Here is an 18,967-nt window from a genome sequence, read left to right on the forward strand (position 1 = left end):
CACCTGGCGTCCCTCTCACCGACTATCTCATTAAAACAAAAAACAAAAAAAAAACTTTTTGCAACTTCCGGCCAGATCCCAGGGCAATTCAGTTTGAGGGTCAATGTGGCCAAGTATTTTCTTCACCTGTTGCCGTCGTCGTGATAGATCCAAGAAGCCCGAAGAAAGCTTAGAGTCCCAGTTGAAGGGGCCTTTGGTGAGTTGAAAGCGCTAGAGGAATTGGGGTTGGGATAAAACGTAATCGGGAAGCCGTGGGGGCTGTGGAAGGGGCGTGAGGACACGCGGACGTGAAATTAGACTTTTGTAATGTTTGCTTGCTTTATCTCAGCAGTTTGCATTGATATGAGAGTGGAATGGAGAGGGAGTTGTCTCCTAATAAACAAGAACCGTTATTTCAAAAATAGATGAATGGAGCGGATTTTTCATCAGTTGCAAAAAAAGGGGGGGGACTTGAAAGCCCAAAAAGTATAATTGCAGAAAAGGCACACCTGAGCGTAATTAAACCACTTATATTCTTATATTCACTCTGTTCTCGCGGGACTCCAGACCGTAAAATAAACACGTGACTTGAGTTCGCGCAAGACGTTAGAGTAAACTGGTTGGCTGGCTAGCGGCTCTGTTTGAAGTGCGAAGGCAGCTCGACAGCCGCAAAGCATCAAAGGAGGGTTGGGTTATCGTTGCAGGGTAACTTTACGAAGAAATTTAAATGGGATCTGCTGAACAAAGCAGGTGCGTCGCATTGCAAAGAAATATCCAGGCATATTCTCCACAACGAAAGGGATAAACAATAGAAAGAGGGGAATCAATGCAAACAGTGGGTGAAGGATTTAGGCACCTCAAAGTGATTGCTGCTGTTTGATGCAGTGCACAAAATCTAAGATGCCCAAGGAGCAGGAGGTCTTGGCAGGAAAATGAAGAAAGGTTAGGAAGAAAGATTGAGGCTAGAGACAAATATATAATTTATTCCTGGTACTAAAGGAAGAAATTGTGGCAAACCGTATTTAGAAAGGTGGTTTTGAAGAGAGTTCGAAAGGAAATACTGCATTTATATAATTTCTTTGTCTATATCTTTCAGTTTAAAGCTTTAGTAATGTAATGAAAACCATGTGGTACAGACAACACAACCCAGTAATAGTTATTTTTAAAATCCTTTCATATAGAAAACTTTCCCCACAATGCAATCTGGAACATGTTGGGTTAAAGACAATTGTGGCCAATTCATGACCTCAAGAAGTTCAAGAAGAATTGAGTCACTACTGAAAAGGCCCTGCATGGATATGTAGCTGTTCTAAGTGTAGAATGAGTTGCAATAAGCTAGCCAGATGCTCATCTCAATTCTCCCTACTGTGATATAAAAGTATTTTAATATTTTTGAGTAACATGTTGCCATAATCCTAGTCTAGAGGCCATTGTCAGTTCTGTTTTGATTCTGATGGTTTTCTTCTTCCAAACAAAACAAAATATGCAAAAATCTGAGCCAATCAATTAGTTTTGAGTAAAACTTTATTGGTTGTGGAAGAAGAGATGGTCCTCCTGTCATGTAGGGAAAAAAAGATTTTTATTTAAAAAAATAACCCCCCAGAAAATGAAGATTGCAATGTTCAACTTTCTCTCTGTAGCTTTATGCAGATACAATGGCCAGCTTTCACCCTTCTGTACCATCCTCCTGTGATTGCTTCGTCTCACTTCCCCCAGCCTCTGTTGCCAAAGAGGTCATTTTTGGCAAGAATTCAGATCGGCCAAAAGATGAAGTTCAGGAGGTTGTCTATTTTCCAGCTGGATGTCATGTCAAAGGGACAAAGGTTCAGGTGAGTTGAAGTCAGTCATTGGAAAGAAGGTTGGTTGGAAGGGTTGTTTAGGTCTCATTGGCTCTTAAGTACAGGAATCCAAATAAAAACACACCACCTTCTGAATAATTAGTTCATTCACCATAGATTGACATGCTTGTCAAATTTGATGCATGAAATCTCCAAGATGAAGTAAAAATACAGCACATTCAAAGTGTGTCTCAAAGGTCTGAGGACGGACCTGGGTAGAGCTGAAGCAAGCACACTCAGTAACCTCAAGCCAACAAAACTTTTAATCAGGCCCGAGCCTCGGTACTCAATGAGTGTGATGCATGTGAACAAAATTTTTGCAGTCAATGTTGGAAGCTTCTGCCTCCCAGCGCGCTTTATCGGCAATGGTTCAGGCCTTACGGCTGGCTGGACACCTCCCTCCCCGGCCACCTTGTAGCCACCATCTGACGAATGTCCTGGGTCTGGGAAGGAGAGGGTGGCATCTGCACATGGTGCCCAAGGAGCGGCATCCGGATCCTCTGTTGGCAGCAGCAGTGCTCCCCTCCGATCATCGGCAAGTTGGGCAGAATGCTCAGCTGGTGAGCGGGTGGGACTGGGGTTCAACAATGGGATCAAGAAAAAAAATTTATGTGATCATATCCAGAGCAGTCTTGTGGGAAAACACATCCCATCCTGGAAGGAAAGTTATATTTAAATATAAGGATAAGTGTTGTGTCCAAAGACAGTACCCCCTCTTTCCTTGTATTTGTATATCACAGTAAGTAGCTGTTTGCCTAATCATGTAAAAAGAGTAAAGGCATTCTCAGATTAGCACAGCTCTCTATGACATATTTTATGACATTTATGAGGTTTTCTTGACCTTAAGAGAAGTTTGTAATTTCATTTTTCCAAGTGAGATTTTGACTTTCATGTTGTGGTAAAGCAGGCTTGGAGATAGAGCAAGAATTAAACCTCTAGAGTTCTGATGTCTTTCACCACAGTGCACATATATTGAAGTGGACCAGGTAGAAAAGACACATGCAGTGATCCTAAGTCGCCCTGCCTGGCTGTGGGGAGCTGAAATGGGTGCCAATGAACATGGTGTCTGCATTGGCAATGAAGGTGTGTGGAGTCGAGAGCCAGTTGGGGAGGAGGAAGCCTTGCTGGGCATGGATCTTGTCAGGTAGGAAACAATATAATGTGTTGTGTAACTTGTACAACCCACACCCAACACCTGCATATTCTCTGCCTCTCTATAACTGTGACACTTAGGTCTTTGCCACAATGCTGCATCGTCACTGAACATTATGTAGTAATGTTGCCTTTGCTTCTGGCCTCCTATCAAGTCAACATCAGAACTCGTACTGCTTTATTATTGATCTGATAGGAAGACAGGCTCAGGCAAAGACCACATTCATACATTAACCATGATGTCTGAATAAAGACTTTGAACTGTAAGTTCAGAAGCTTGTATTTCAGGGTTAATTTCCCATCTTTGCTTTCCCTTCAGGCAAATTATTTATTTTCTGATCTTGCCATTTGGCCTTTCGGTAGAATACATATTTTTAACTAGCTACATCCTCTTAACAGCCATACTCTGTGAAATTTTCTCAAAATTTGAAATGTGTGCACTACCCCGAAAAGATTGGGGGAGTGTCAGGCTAGCAGTGAATTTATCGTCGTCAAGTATATTCCTGAATACCGCAAAGTATATGCCTTTTGCTTCCTTAAGAATAGAGATTTTTTCAAAGCATCGGGAACAGACTATAACATTTGGCTGATTCTGTCCTTTCCCTAAATTTGATTTTAAAATATATGAATTTTCTTTAACTTTATGCCCAGCACAAGCATCTCCAGGTCTTCCTGGATTGAGAGGCTTTGTTTGACATCACTCACGCTTTTGTCACCCCCTGATTGGACTGTTGCAACATTTCCTTGAAGACCATCTGGAAGCTGCACTTGGCCCAGAATGCAGGGTGTAGATAGTTTTCAATGCAGTTGAGAATATCCATGTAATATCACTATTTGTCAGCTGCTTGCTGCAAGTTTCCAGGTGAAATTCAAGGTGTGACGTTTCATTTATAAAACTTACATGGCACAAATCCAGGTTATTTGCAGTGTTGCCTTTTTCCAATTATTTTTGCTTGTCTGGGCTGACACCATCCCACATATTTAATAGGATAGGTACACTTTTCTTGAAGCAATGTCACCTGATGAGGAGGTGTGCCCCCTTTGAAATGATCTCCCCAACTTGTTAGCTTTTAGAAAAGCCAGGATGATAGGTGTGGTGTATATTGAGAAGTCCTAATCATCAAGGGTGGTTGTGATGATGATGTTGATATTTTTATCCCATCTTTTATATACGTACATACATACATTCTCAGAGCAGTGACATGCCTAATCAGGTAGTCCTCGACTTACAACCATTTGTTCGATGACCATTCAAAGCAGAGATGGTATTCAGCAGGTTCTGACCAATTCTGGAGTTGTCCTGAGTACCGGTAAATGCAACCTCTGAGTGGCCGCGCCCCCATCTATCCTTTGCCACCCGAGTCCCAGCTGATCAGGAAGGAATGGAGATTTTGCAGTAACCTTCCCTTGCCACGCCCACCAAGCCATGCCCACAGAACCGGTAGTAAAACATTTTGAATCCCACCACTGATTCAAAGTTACAACAGCACTGAAAAAAGTGAGCTATGACCATTTTTCATATTTAAAAACATTGTAGCATCCCCATGGTTATGTGATCAAAATTTGGATGCTTGGCAACTGGCATAAATTTATGATAGTTGTGGTGTCCCAGAATCATGTGGTCACCTTTTGCATCCTTATGACAAAGTCGGTGGGAAAGCCAGATTTACTTAACAACCATATTACTAACTTAATTGCAGTGATTTCCTTAACAATTTGCAAGATGGGTCATAAAATGGGGCAAACTCACTTACCTGTCCTGCTTAGCAACAGAAAGTTTGAGCTCAATTATGGTCGTAGGTTGAGGACTACCTGTACTCCTGCCTCCTGTTTTCCTCAACAACTTTGTGACGTTAATTGGGCTGAGAAAAAGTGACCTGCCCAAAGTCATCTAGCCAGCTTTCAGGCCTAAGGAAGTTTACAACTCAAGAGACTCCAGATTTCTATATTTTAATATTTTTTATTAAAAATTGTAAGTACAATAATAAAAAATTATACAAACTAAAAAGAAATAGGAAAAAAAATAAAAAGTGCAAGAAAGACAAAAAAGGAAGGAAAACCTCAAGAAAGCGACTTACTATTCTCATCAGGTCAAATGTAAGCAATTGTACTATCTCTCCACATTTTAGTTAACAGATATAAAAGTCTTCATCCCATAACTCAACTCTTAACTATAGGCAGCTCAAATTACATTATCTTTTCCAAACTAGATATCAGCAAAAGCTGAAAGAGAACTTTGAAATAATGACATTATTTAACAAATATAAAACTCAGCATTCCATACTCTTAACTGTAAGCAAATCCAATATCCAACATCTTTATCAATTTAGATGTCAGAAATCCAGAAAGAACCACCCTCCCAAATTACCATGTCCTATTTTAACTCTGATCAAATAAAACAACGTTATGTTCCTTCCTTTTTCATAAAATGAATCTATTCAAATAATTATTTACCTTTGTCTTGAATTCCTTCAAAACGTATACAAATCTCTTTAAGAAGTCCAGCAAGCAAGACATACAAATTACTCTCTTGAATTCACATTTTTATTTTCCTTCTTAATTTTTAGAGCCTAATTCAACTTTTTTCTAAAGCCAGTGAAAGATTCTTGTTTACTTTGTACTTCATAATTATTCAGATAAGTTCTTTCCCAAATATTTTTACATAATAGCATCTACTAGTTAGATCTGGGAACAGGGTATTATAAAACACACAACATATTGATACCGTGTTTCCCCGAAAATAAGACAGGGGCTTATTTTCTTTTGCCCCACGAAATATGGCCTTGGGCTTATTATAGGGGAAGGCTTATTATTTCTGGGGCAGGTGAGAAGCAAGGCGCGCCTTTTACCTTTCCAGCTGCGTCGCGTTCCTCGCCATTGTGCTCAGGGAAGTGGCTGGTTGAAAAAAAAAACTTCTCGCGAGTTCAATCAAACATCTTGAAATCGCGAGGTTTTTTTTTACCAGGGGTTTCCCTGAATACAATGGCGAGGAACGCGACAGAGCTGGAAAGGTAAGAGGCACGCCTCGCGGCCCAACACCACCCACTTCGCCCCAATGGTAAAGGCAGCCTGCCTGGTTCCCTTCCCCGCCATCCCTTTAACGAGGGGTGGCAGGTGGGGGGGGGAGAAGCGAAGCATGCCTCTTAACTTTCCAGCTCCGTTCCGTTCCTCGCCCTTTCGCCGATTGAATCCCCTTCTAAAAAAAGCCTCATGAGTTCAACTCGCAAGAGAACCAGGCAGGCTGCCTTTGCCATTGGGGTTGGCGGTGTTTTTTTGCACGAGAAGGAACAGGCAGGAGGGGGTGATCACATTGCTGGCCTGCCGCTGTTTTTGCGGCGAGCCCTCTTTTTGCCCCGGAAGCTGTACCGGTAGGTGGTACAGTGTTAATGGCGGGGACTGGGGGCGGGCTTATTTTCAGGGGAGGGCATATTGTGGCGCATGCTCTGAAAAGCCCGATTGGGCTTATTAGCAGGGCGTGGCTTATTTTCGGGGAAACACGGTATGTAGAAGTCAGATTGAAGTCCTTCACAATTCCTCCACAAAGTCTCAAGTGCCATTATAGGTTGTTTTATTATGTCTCCAATATTGACAATATTGCATTTATTCTTTAAAATTGATTTCAAAGGATTATTAAGGATTGAAGCACTCAGTATTTCCAGCCTTGTCATTTTGATGGTGCTTAGCTTTTTTAAAGCAGTTAATTGGCACTTTCCAAAGATGGTTAGCAAAGGAAATGCACATTTAGTGTCCTTTGCAGCCTGCTCATGAGAAGTAAGTATATGGAGTCCTTTCCCTTCCGTTCCCCTTCTCCTCTCCTCCCCTCCCCTGAGGGTTGAAAATATCGATCTACATATTGCTTATTTGTAGCTGCAGTTGTCAGTTCTGTCAGCCTTTTGCAGACCTGTCATCTGTCTGCCATTTCTTCCAACAATCTCCAGGTTTATAAGCCAGCACCTTAACCACTACACTAAGCCGGCTCTCCATTAATTATTATGATTTTAATTGTAACTATAATTGTTCAGAATGCATCAATTTGCACCCATACACATTTCCTTAATTAATTTTAATTTAATTTAATTGATTTCAGACTAGCCACTAGCCAAACTTAGCTGAACCAAACTTCTGAACCAAAGTAGCAACTGCTCTGATTTGTACTCGGATGAAAGGCTACTAAGAAATCTGAATGCTGTAGGCTGAGGGAATTTTTTTTTTAAAAAATCAAGAAACAAGGCAGAGCAAATTTGACAAATCCTAGGGCTGTATTCTTGAGGTCATGAACAGCTAATTCCAATTTGAAGAAGTCTCTAGTCTAACTAAATCCACATGGGTTTTGGAAGGTATTTTAAGATATGGTGGGTTGCTACAGAATGCAGGGAAATCTCTAGTCCTCAACAATGGGAACTAAGAAAAGATTAAAATACTGTTTCTGTCTTAATTTATTAATAATAATAATAATAATAATAATAATAATAATAATAATAATAATAATAATAATAATAATAATAATAATAATAATAATAATAATTTTATTTGATTAGCCGCAACCCTCTCCCGAAGGACTCGGGGCGGCGTACAATCAAAACGAATAAAAATACACATAAGACAAACATATATACAAAAAGAACAGAGACATATACATATGTGCATGGAGGAGAGTTGACTTATAAGTGAAAGACAATTAAAAACACAATTTAAAATCCCCTTAAATAAAATTACTAAATTAAAAAACCCATCAGGAGCGATACGAAGTTATGGTTGAGCCAGGCCAGCTATTTGGAAAAGGTGGGTCTTGAGCTTGACACGGAAGGAGCGGAGGTCAGTAGTGGTCCTAATATCCGGGGGGAGGTCATTCCACAGGGCTGGGCCCGCCACAGAGAAGGCTCTGCTCCTAGGCGCCGCCCCATGGCACTGTCTGGTGGACGGCACCTGGAGAAGTCCCTCTCTGTGCGAGCGGATGGGTCGTAGGGATGTATGGGGCAGAATACGATCCCGCAGGTAACTAGGTCCTGAGCCATGGAGCGCTTTAAAGATCGTAATCAAGACCTTGAAACGCACTCGATAGACCACAGGAAGCCAGTGCAGCTCGCGCAGGAGAGGTGTCACATGGGAGTACTTGGTACTCCCCATAATCACCCGCGCGGCCGCATTCTGGACCAACTGCAGTCTCCGAGTGCATTTCAAGGGAAGCCCCATGTAGAGAGCGTTACAGTAGTCCAGGCGAGACGTCACCAGCGCATGGGTGACTGTGCGTAGGGCGTCCCGGTCCAATAGGGGGCGCAATTGGCGCACCAGGCGAACCTGGTGGAACGCCCCCCTGGCCACGGCTGTCACATGTTCATCCATGGACAGCCTGGCATCTAGGAGGACGCCCAAGTTGCGCGCCCGCTCCACGGGGGCGAGTTGAATGCCCCCAATGGCCAGAGATGGAATTATCTGGTTGAACCGGGGAGCCGGAACCCACAGCCACTCCGTCTTGGAAGGGTTGAGCCTGAGTCGGTTGTCATCCATCCAGATCCGTACGGCTTCCACACACCGGGACATCACTTCGACAGCCTCGTTGGGGTGGTTCGGGGTGGAAATGTACAGCTGAGTATCATCAGCGTACAGATGATATCCCACCCCGAAACCACGGATGATCTCACCCAGCGGCTTCATGTATGTGTTGAACAGGAGTGGCGAGAGGACCGACCCCTGTGGCACCCCACAAGTAAGGGGGCATAGGGTCGACCTCTGCTCCCCTGCCAACACACGTTGCGTCCGGCCAGAGAGGTAGGAGCCGAACCACCGCAAAACGGTGCCCCGGACCCCCAACCCCTCCAGTCGGCGCAACAGGATACCATGGTCGATGGTATCAAAAGCCGCCGAGAGGTCTAATAGGACCAGGATAGAGGAACAGCCCCTATCTCTGGCCCTCCAGAGATCATCTACCAACGCGACCAAGGCCGTCTCTGTGCTGTGCCCAGGGCGAAAGCCGGACTGGCGCGGGTCTAGATAATCATTCTCCTCCAGATGTCGTGGAAACTGAAAAGCCACCACACTCTCTACAACCTTCGCCAAAAAGGGAAGGTTGGAGACAGGACGATAATTGACCAAATTGATATCCCACTGACATTCTATCCTGATCCTATCTTCCACCTTCACCCCCAAAAGACCCTTTATCATATATATTGAAATAATAGATTACTTTTTAGAAATAACAATTAATACATTAATCAAGCAGTTGGTAAACACACTTGAAATGTTAATAGCAATGACGACTATATTTCAGATTGGGTCTGGAGAGGGGCAGTAGTGCCAGTGAAGCAGTCCGAGTCATAACAGCTCTTCTGGAAAGCTATGGTCAAGGAGGCAGCTGCAAGGAGGAGCCAACTCCTTTTGTCTACCATAATACCTTTCTCCTGGCGGATCGCACTGAAGCCTGGGTGTTGGAAACAGCAGGACGGTTTTGGGTGGCTCAGAGGATCCAAGGTGGGCATTTGGTTTACTTGTTTTTTTTAAATAATGTACTATGACATATTAGAAGGGTGCAAAGGATTTTGAGTTTAAAATACAATATTTTAATCTTATCAGATGTATCCTAATTTTGTCCTAAGCTTGCTAGTAGTAGTGATCTGAATGGCAAAGAGCTCCATTTCAAGTTGCTTTAACCTTGAATTATAGCTGTTTTAAGCGTAGAACATTTCCAGTAAGGTTAGAAAGCAGAGATGTGCAAACCCCATCCTCCACTTATTTGACCTGAAACAAATATAAATTTAATAATGATATCAAAGAAAAACTATTTTGATTCTGAACTTCTTGCTTATGTGAGAGAAAGTTCCACTTCATTCGGTAGCCTTATTTCTAAGTAACCATGCATAAATTTAGTTTGTAAAATTTTTGCCTGCTCTTTGCCAAAACAGGCTTTTTCAGCTGTAATTTGACATTCATTTCCCAGGTTAAAGAGTTCTTCCTGGGCCAGGGGGGCTTTTTAAATCCTCAGCAAGCTGATTAAAAATTGAGAATCATGCAGAAGTTTATGCAGTCCCAGGGCTCAATCTGACAGAATAACAAACATTCCTCAGCATAATTGACAAATTTGTACTGCAACTTCCTGCATTTCAAGAAGGAACATTATTAAAGATTTAAAACTTGAGGGAAAATCCAAATACCCACAGAGACGAAAACAAAAAATTCTTTTCCCATATATGAGATGTCATCTATTTATTTCTTATCCTCGTTCTACTCTGATCTCCTCCAAGGTTTACTTCTGTATGCCACCAGCAAAATGTTAACCTCAGTTGAGAAAACATGTTTGTAAGAACTTCCTGGCAAGCTACTATAAAGATAAATTAAGATCCCTGTCTCTTTGTCAGTCACTTCCTCCTTTGATTATAAAGGATGCCATATGTTGGATCTTCCCTGGAAGATTCCAATATTTTGTAAGAATGCTCTTTTAAGAATTAGCATTGATTGATTTATAGCCTTCATTAATATTTTTTTTGCTCTCTTTTGGCCTTTCTGCTACTTGAACTTGAGATTTCAATGTGGATTTCTGGTAGAATATAAGAGAAAACAACTCCATCTAAGCTGCTTAGACATTTCTTCAGGCTTAAGCCAAATTGTTACTGGAGTCCGGCTCTCATTAGTTTTGCAGATTGCTGATCTGGGAGATCAGGGTATGACATTTGTAGGTAATTCTGGACCTATGATATTTTTGTTTAAAAGTTTGAAGTCACAATGGCCTCAGAAAAAGTGACTTACAATCTGACCTCAAAATTACAACAGTCAGATCCCGTCTTCTACGGTCACTTGGTCACAATTTGTGTGCTTGACAATCCATCCACATTTGCAAGATTGCAGCAGCATGCAGTCGTGCGATTTTCAACCTTCCTACCGGGGTGTAGTGGAAGGTAGTCCAGATTCCCAGGAGGGAGGGGCTGCATTCCAGAGGAGCAAGAGACAGTAAAGTTTAGATCACAGGTGTTAAATTTGCCATGTCACATTGCTGTCCTGTGATATTTTGCGACGTTTTACCCATTTACAGAGCTGGGATGGGCGTGGCCTAAGCATGATGCATCCAATTCGCAGGCCATCAGTTTGACAGCCCTGGTTTTCATGGGAGGAGGAGGGTCAAAACAGCTGTTCCCTAGAAATTTTCAGGGAGATCTTTAATGATACAAGTACTATGCTTTAATTTGGCTAGATTTCTGTCTATAGTTGAGGAACAGTAAAAGGAAACTGCTTAGAAGAAACTCAGCATGCCTTTCTTGATTTTTGAAACTTGACGCTGGGTTCTGACAAGCAAAATCAATTGGGGAAACCTAGTTTGTTTAATGACCATAGTACAAATGTTGTAAAATTAGGTCCGGTCATGTGATGACTCACTCAACAACTGCATCACATAGCAACTGGAATTCCAGTCCCAATTGTGGTTGTAAGTTGAGGATTACATGTATTCCAAGTGAGGCTATTGACAAGTGCATAATGGCAACTATGCTGTGGAGCCCTAGTGGTGTAGTGGTTAAATATCAGTATTGCAGGCTGACTCTGCCCACAGCCTGGAGTTTGATCCTGACAGGACTCAAAGTTGACTCAGCCTTCCATCCTTCCATGGTCATAAAATGAGAACTCAGATTGTTGGGGGCAATATACAAATAATGCATATATTGTACACCACCCAGATAGTGCTGCAAAGCACTATGGGGCAGTATGTAAGCCTAAATGCTAAATTCTATTGCTATCATCTAAACCAGCTTAACTAATGAAGTAATTTAAGCATATTTTAAAGAGTTATTTATTCTTTCTTCCCAATACTTATAAAATTTCAGATGTCAGAGATCCACTGTAGAAAAGATATTTCTAGGTGTGAGAGAGTTGGGGTGGCGCAGTGATTAGAATACTGTTTGCAAGCTAATTCTGCTGATTGCTAGCAGTTCGATTCTCACTAGCTCAAGGTTGATTCACCCTTCCATCCTTCCGAGGTCTGTAAAATGAGGACTCAGATTGTTGGGGGCAATATGCTGACTCTGTAAGCCTCTTAGAGAGGGCTGTAAAGCACCTTAGTGGTATATAAATGTTATTTCTATTTCTTCTGTGTGAGATGAGTGGGAAAGGGAATGCCTTTTCTAAAAAAGACTACCTGAACTTATCGTATAAAAAAAGACTGTGCCAGCAATAGAGCAAATTCTAATAATTTAGTAAACAGTATTATCTTTCCTCCAACTACACAGAAGGTGCCCGGAACATTTCAAATCAGTTAACTATTGGTATTGACATTACCAGTGAACATATGAGTCTGAGACAACATGCTCAAGAGCAAGGATGGTGGAATGGTCAAGGAGAGTTCAATTTCACAGAAGTGTTTTCACTCATCCATCAGCCTGTCCGCATGGAGGCAGCCAAAGCTCGGTATTGTGCTGGCCAGAAACTGCTGCATCAACACTCAGGTGGGCTTTCAGAATATATGAGGAGAAGGATATTGGAGGTCAAATTCATATGGAAATGGGGATCTGAAGAAATTGTGTCCTGCTATTTGGGGATTCCTTCAAGCAACCTTTCCTAAGCTTGTCCTTCAATGCTTCAACTCCTAGAATGCTGATTGAATCAATCTAGGTGTTAGAAGGCAGCTTCTATTACTCTCCACGTGTGTGAAATTTCAATCCAAAGAATTCCCAGCATAACCAATTCTGGGAATTGAAGTCAAATACATCTGATGGGCACCATATTCATGGAAAGGTGCCTTAGCAAAACATTATTCACTCAATCCCAGTTCAGCAAAATACTGGAATAGTGCAGAGCATTTTTTCTAATTTGTACCTTCCAGCTTCCATTTTCAATATTGGCTACTGTGAATGGTAATCCTGGGAGTTGAAGTATTTCCTGTTTGGACATTATTTGAAGTCCATTGCAGTTGGAGGAGGTGTTTTTGCAAATAGTGTCCTACCATCTCATCTGTCTGCTTTCTTCAATGCCTCCATGAATTGTTCTCTAAATTTACTGTGGTGCTTTTACAAGTGGTACCTTCTTTTCAGGGTATCTATGAATTCTAACAAATGTAAAAAATATTCTAACAATTAAAGTGATGGGACAATTGATGTTCTTTTTCCTTTGGTTTTCATGTTAACATTCTTTATCGTTGTAGGACAGATCACTGCTGAGACAATTATGTCCATTTTAAGTGACAAAGCCAGTGGGATCTGTGTTGATTCTGAAGGTTTCTGTACCACAGGAAGTATGGTATCCATCCTCCCTCAAGATCCCCTTCTTCCTTGTGTCCATTTTTTCACTGCCACCCCAGACCCTTCTAGGTGAGCAGCAGTTTTGTCTAAAGAATCTTCAACTGCACACATAGGGCAAAGCCAGACTTTCCTCCCATTCATTGGTAACAAAACCAGCAATGCACAGCTAGATTTTGTTTTTGTATTGTATTTTTTACCCCAGTTTATATTGTTCTTCTAGGCAGCACAGGACTTGTATTCTCACTTAAGAGAGCTAGCCCTCCATTTTTAAATCCATATTTTAAAAACAGTTATTAATAGTGCTAAACCTGTGTATATTATGAGATTTATAAAGCCCAGAAACTCTTTTGGAAAGTGCTGGTCAGAAAATACATAGGCAAATCCTGTTATCCATAGAAGGCAGTGCCCCAAAACTGGAGAGGGCAAGAGTTATTTCTCCAATAACTTGAAGTGGCCAGAAGATGGTGGGCAGATCCCAGTCTCCTATCAGGAATCACACTGTCAATGAAATGTGCAAAATTTTGCCAGGAGACGAGGAGAATGCTACTTTATAATTGGGACATTTATCTGCCTCCATGGTAGGTTGAAGATGACACAATGTCAGCATGTTATATAAAATGAGTTATTGGGACACATTTGTGACTTTCTTAATGTCAGACATCTCATAGCAATTAGGACTGGAAGCAATGCATCTAAGAAATGAATATCTCTGAGCTCAGATTTGTAAGATTTCTTAGGGAAAAAATGTGACATCACATGAACTTGAGCAAGTATTTTTACTTTCAAATGAGACATATTTCCAAAGGAAATTTAAAGCAGCTAGTGTCTGATTTTCTTTCTTGTGATGTTTTGATGCAGTGAAAAGATGCTGGCTTCTTTTGATGCTCCTGTGCGTTGTTTTGAAAATTTTGTTAACTTTCTTATCGCTGTGTAAAACAGTTTTCCCAGTAAGATGAGAATGAACCTCTTGCCAACCTCAGCTTTTCAGAACGCTCCCCTGGAAGTTTCAATGGATGCAAAATATATCTGAACACATTTGAGCAGCATGTTCTTCATTATTTATGGCTGCAGTTGAAAGGAATCAGGCAAATGTAGGAGCAGATGCTCTTCATCATTTCTAGCTTGAAGCCATTTTTCTGTACTTCAGATTGCATGCTACATATGTGTGAAAAAGAGAAATATTTCATGTGAAGTTTGGGTTACATAGCTATAGTCATACACTGTAATCCAAGGACTGGCTGGATTGTACTGCTGTTTTAGTCTTTCCCTCCTGCTCATGCTCCCTGTTCGTGCTTTAGAGATTTTAAAATTTTAAATTAATAGGAGAGCCTGATTTTTGAATATCACACTAATGGCTTCCATTTTCTCTTCTTGGCAGGTCTATCTTCAAACCATTTGTCTTTGTTCCCAATGTTACTCCCTTCCCTCAGGTGAAGTCGCCAAGTTTTGGTGAAAAAGACCCAATTAGGGAGACTCCAAGATTTCAAAGTCGAGTGGACCGTCGACACAATCTCTACAAGGAACATCAACTAGCCTTGGAAGTTACGGATTGTAATCAGGTGAACTTCCACTTATTTCGTGAAACCCTCACAGCTTTAAACTGTCAGGCTTTACCTCTCCTAGAAGGCACTATGGATGGAATTGGCAGGAAATCAAATGTTAGCTAGAAAGAAAAGGTAAGAGCTGATGGATTGTGTAACAGAGGGCCACGGAATGCTCCTCTGTTGGGTGCATTTAAGCAGAGTCTAGGTTGTCATTCTGTTAATTGCATCATGCTTTGTAGAACTAGCATTGAGCTTCCACCAAATGATCTTTCAGAATCCCATCTATGTTTTTGATAATTGCTTCAAATAGCTTGGAGAATTGACAGTGAAGTCCTGGTGGAACATGTGTGGGCCTCTTTAGAGTTGCCTTAAAAAGACTAACAAATTTAGTCTAACAGAAGCAGTCAGATATTTTAGTTGCAATAGCCAATAAATAGACACAAAGCCTTCTGGCCCTGGTTAGCAAAACTTGCTAGCTGTGCCTCTATCCCATTGTCCATTTGCAGCTGAAGCTGCCCTTAAATGGCTTTAGGCATTACTGAGAAACTTAAAAGGATCCATCTCTGAAATTGCACTATTTTTTTTAAATACCTAAAAAAAACCCTAAATGTTTCCACTAGGAAGTACCATCAGCTAAACCAGATCAGAAAGAGCTAAGTAAGTTTTTTCCCCTCTTGGTAAAGTTCTGAATATTAGACCTGCAGGAAGCAACTTAGAAGTAGAGATGATGATGAATTAAAGTAAGTCTTGTAATTTGGTTAGTATTGCTTTTCCATATATTGTCTATTATTTTTAGTTTGTTCACCTTCCATTCTGTTTTACTTGAGATTTTAGTATGGGTGAGGATTTGGCCCCACTCCCTGTAGCATACTGCAATCTCCTAGCATTTCTTGCCAGCTTTTGGATTTGCTTTTGGACTTGATCTGCTCCAATTTTCATCAGGCAAAGCAATGCTGTAATTAAAAACAGCATCTTAAGAGTCTCTGTTCATATACCATCCTTTCTCTCCTTCATTCCCAGCTTGAACAGCAGAAACTGCAGGAAGCTATGAAAACATTTCAACAGCAAGTTCTGGAAAGTGTGAAAAATGTGTCAACAGGCTCTGTCACCGTGAAACCCCAGGAACTGGCAGGACTCTTTTGCAATTCTATAGATGCAGAACTCAAACTGTATAGGTGATGTAGACTTAATGGCCAGGTGGGTTGAGGCTTAATCCTTGTGCTACTGACATATTGTCTGGATTTTTCTTCTTTTTAGGGTTTCTATAAAAGGTTCTGAGCCAATCTTAACAACAGATTATGATCCCTGAGTGTCATGTTAGCAGTAGTGAAGAGCTGAATCTATTTCTTTTCTTAGTTGTTGTATAGATAAAACTGGAGCAGAGCTAAGATTTCTTTATTTTCTGAATTTGTTTCCTTGCTGACAGGAATATTTGTTTTCAGATGACTTTCAGATCTTGAGCTTTGGCTGACTTCGGTTCCTGTTCTCATCATTTCAAATATATTTATATTTATTTACATTTATTTAAACATACTATGTTTATATTTAGCCCTAACTCAAAGGTATTTCATTTATAAACGAGTTAAAAAGCACAAGCCCCAACACAAATCATTGAAGAACTTCACTTCCCATTTATTCCTACTCATTTCTTTCTGCCTTTAGTTTGCAGTCCATAAAAGGACTGATCCTCTTACTCCACATGTGCTAAATGTACTCAGCTTTTCATAAGTGTTGTTGAAACTGTCAACTTTACAAGGTTTGTGAAACAGGTTTTATCTGTGGAATCTCTGCAGATTTTCCTTCAGCAATTTTTTTCTGTATGTCAAATTATTTATTGCTTAATTGTTTTTCTTTAATTACATGTCTACCAATTTGCCTGGAACAGATGTTACATGACAAACATATAATTTATGGGATCTCCCTAGGTTCCTTTTAAAGATTAGTATCACCTTTGATTACCTTCCAGTCCTTTCAACATGTGGTTGTTCTCCCAGTAGGTGGAGACATCATCCAGGCATGGGATATGACTCCGTCAGGATCCAATAGGACTGGGTCTACAAGTATTAAAGACACGCCCACGAGGCTCTTCCCCAGAAATAGACTCAGTCGATCCTTGGATTAGCTGTGTCTTCTATCTCTCCTTACCAAAAAATTTCTAATTCTATCCTAAATCTTCTCTACTTCTCCATTTGGCATTCCTCCTCAAATTTATCTCCCTCAGGCTCATTCTGAGCCGATCAGAACCTTTACGAGGCTAGTTCTCCTCAGACCTTGCTGCCTCAGCAGCCTAAGGTCTTTCGCCCGGCCTACGAGGCTTGCCCTCAGGCTTATTGGGCTGATCGCTGCTGCCACGCCGCCCATAGAAGAAAAGCTGCCTTTGAAGTGCCGTTCGCTGAGCTGTGCTGCCGGCCCCAATCTACCAGGTCCTGGTCTACCAGCTTCAGCCAGCCCGATCTACCAGGTCCTGGTCTACCAGCTTCAGTCAGCCTGGTCTACCAGCCAGCCCCGATCTACCAGATCCCGGTCTACTGGCTTCCCTCGCTGCCGCACAAGGCGCTGGGCTAATTCTAGGCAACAAGCTGCTTGGTCGGCTCGCCATTTCAGGCCCCAATCTACCAGGTCCCGGCCTACCACAGACGGCAGTTAATTTGGGCGCGAAATTGATGGTGGCCATTTTGTTTGGGCGGGAAGGCCTTCTTCAACAGAAGCTGTGAGTAATGGCGACCATCGAGGATCCCATCAATGGAACCTAGGAGCAAAAAGAGGCCCCAGCCCAAGCATTCTGTTCCAAGGCCAGCTAAGGCCCATAGGCCTGCTCCCTCTCAAGATGTTCAAGAGGCACCTATTCTCAGTGCTACCCTGACAAAGCATGTGACCCTGCTCCTAGCAAGGCCACCTCTAAAACCAATCACTGCTCTGCTCCTAGTCCAGCTCTTAGAGCTCCTGTTCCTTCTAATTTTAATCCTATGGAGGATCTCTCCACTGACACCAATGGGGATGCCTCTCCACCAGCTTCTCCTTTGAACCCGGAGGATGGGATTGGTTTTCACGGTGACTCTGACTCTCAGGGGGATGGCAGCATTACTCCGGATATTGATGTGGGTTCCCCAGCACCCAGGGTTGTCACCATGAATCCCGATGAGATGTCTGACATCATAGCTGCTGCTATTGAGCGGGGTATAGCTGCTGGCCTGCAACATCGGGCCCTTGCCCCGGCCTCTCTTCACAGGGCCTCTGCTAATAAGTCCAAGAGGGGGCGTTCTAACCAAGATCAAGGGGGTCCTTCTGCAGGCTCTTCTCAGCCTTCTGCTGTGGGTACTGAGGATCAGGCCACTCACGATTCTGAACTGTCAGATGAGGACTTGTCTCCTGCTCTTTCTGCCTTGTTGGGCTTGTTCAAACCAGCCATGTTTCGGTCTCTTTTATTTAAAGCTAAGAATGTCTCTGGTATTCCGGCTTCGAAGCCTTCTACTTCTACAGAGGCAGATAAATCAGACACCACAGATCCCCTGTTCTCACGTCCTCCTATTGAAAAGGACATTGTTCCTTCCGCAAAGCTGTTTCTGGAGGTGATTCAAAACCAGTGGGGTTCCCCGGGGTCAGGGCACCTCTCCTCTACTCTGGACAAACAGTTGTATAATGTCAGCCCAGAACTTACTAAACTTTTGGAGGTTCCTTCCATTGATCTTCCAGTGGTCTCCTTGTCTTCTCCTAACGCGGCCGCCAATGCTCCTGAGGATGCCCTCCAACCTGAGGACAAGTGTTTCGAGCAGTCGCTGGTAAAGGTTCATCAGTCAGCTGCTTGGGCGGTCAAGGCCGCCTCTTCTGCTTCCTTTTTCAATAGGGCTGCCCTTCGATGGCTGAAGCAGATGCAGGACAGGATCCCTCCTGGGGACTCCCGCACCCACTAGGACATGAGTAAGTTGAAGGGGGCTATGAAGTATGGCGCTGATGCCTCCCTGGATGCGGCACGTTTCTCTGCCATATCCATGGCTTCTTCCATCACCACTAGACGTCTCCTTTGGCTGAAGCAGTGGCAGGCGGAGGCCAGAATGAAATGGCGCTTGGCGTCTGCACCTTTCTCACCTGGTCTGCTCTTTGGTCCACCTCTGGTGGAGTCCAAAGACAAACGCAAGCTGCTTCCTGCTGCAAATCGCAAATCTGATTCTAAACCTTCTCCCTTCTTCTGCAGGTCTTCCTTTCGCGGGACGGATGGGGGATTTGCCTACCCGCATCC

The 18,967-nt window shown here is 42.4% G+C and overlaps 1 protein-coding gene across 4 annotated transcripts in view; it reads left to right on the plus strand.

The window, feature by feature from the left end:
* SCRN2 (secernin 2) overlaps window positions 1–18,967 on the plus strand; it is a 25,943-nt gene continuing 6,976 nt past the window's right edge. The window contains exons 1-8 of one of the 4 annotated variants that reach the window (XM_081931845.1): window positions 1–196; window positions 1,620–1,808; window positions 2,780–2,961; window positions 9,238–9,437; window positions 12,179–12,394; window positions 13,090–13,255; window positions 14,565–14,745; window positions 15,751–15,905. In XM_081931845.1, coding sequence (XP_081787971.1) covers window positions 104–196; window positions 1,620–1,808; window positions 2,780–2,961; window positions 9,238–9,437; window positions 12,179–12,394; window positions 13,090–13,255; window positions 14,565–14,745; window positions 15,751–15,905 — 1,382 coding nt within the window. In that variant the 5' untranslated portion in view covers window positions 1–103. Of the gene's footprint in view, window positions 197–589; window positions 730–1,619; window positions 1,809–2,779; window positions 2,962–9,237; window positions 9,438–12,178; window positions 12,395–13,089; window positions 13,256–14,564; window positions 14,746–15,750; window positions 15,928–18,967 lie in introns of those variants that run through there. The other 3 variants (XM_081931842.1, XM_081931843.1, XM_081931844.1) reach the window with 3 other exon arrangements.

Source organism: Natrix helvetica, assembly GCF_964273705.1.
Source record: "Natrix helvetica genome assembly, chromosome: Z".
NCBI classification, from domain to species: domain Eukaryota; kingdom Metazoa; phylum Chordata; class Lepidosauria; order Squamata; family Natricidae; genus Natrix; species Natrix helvetica.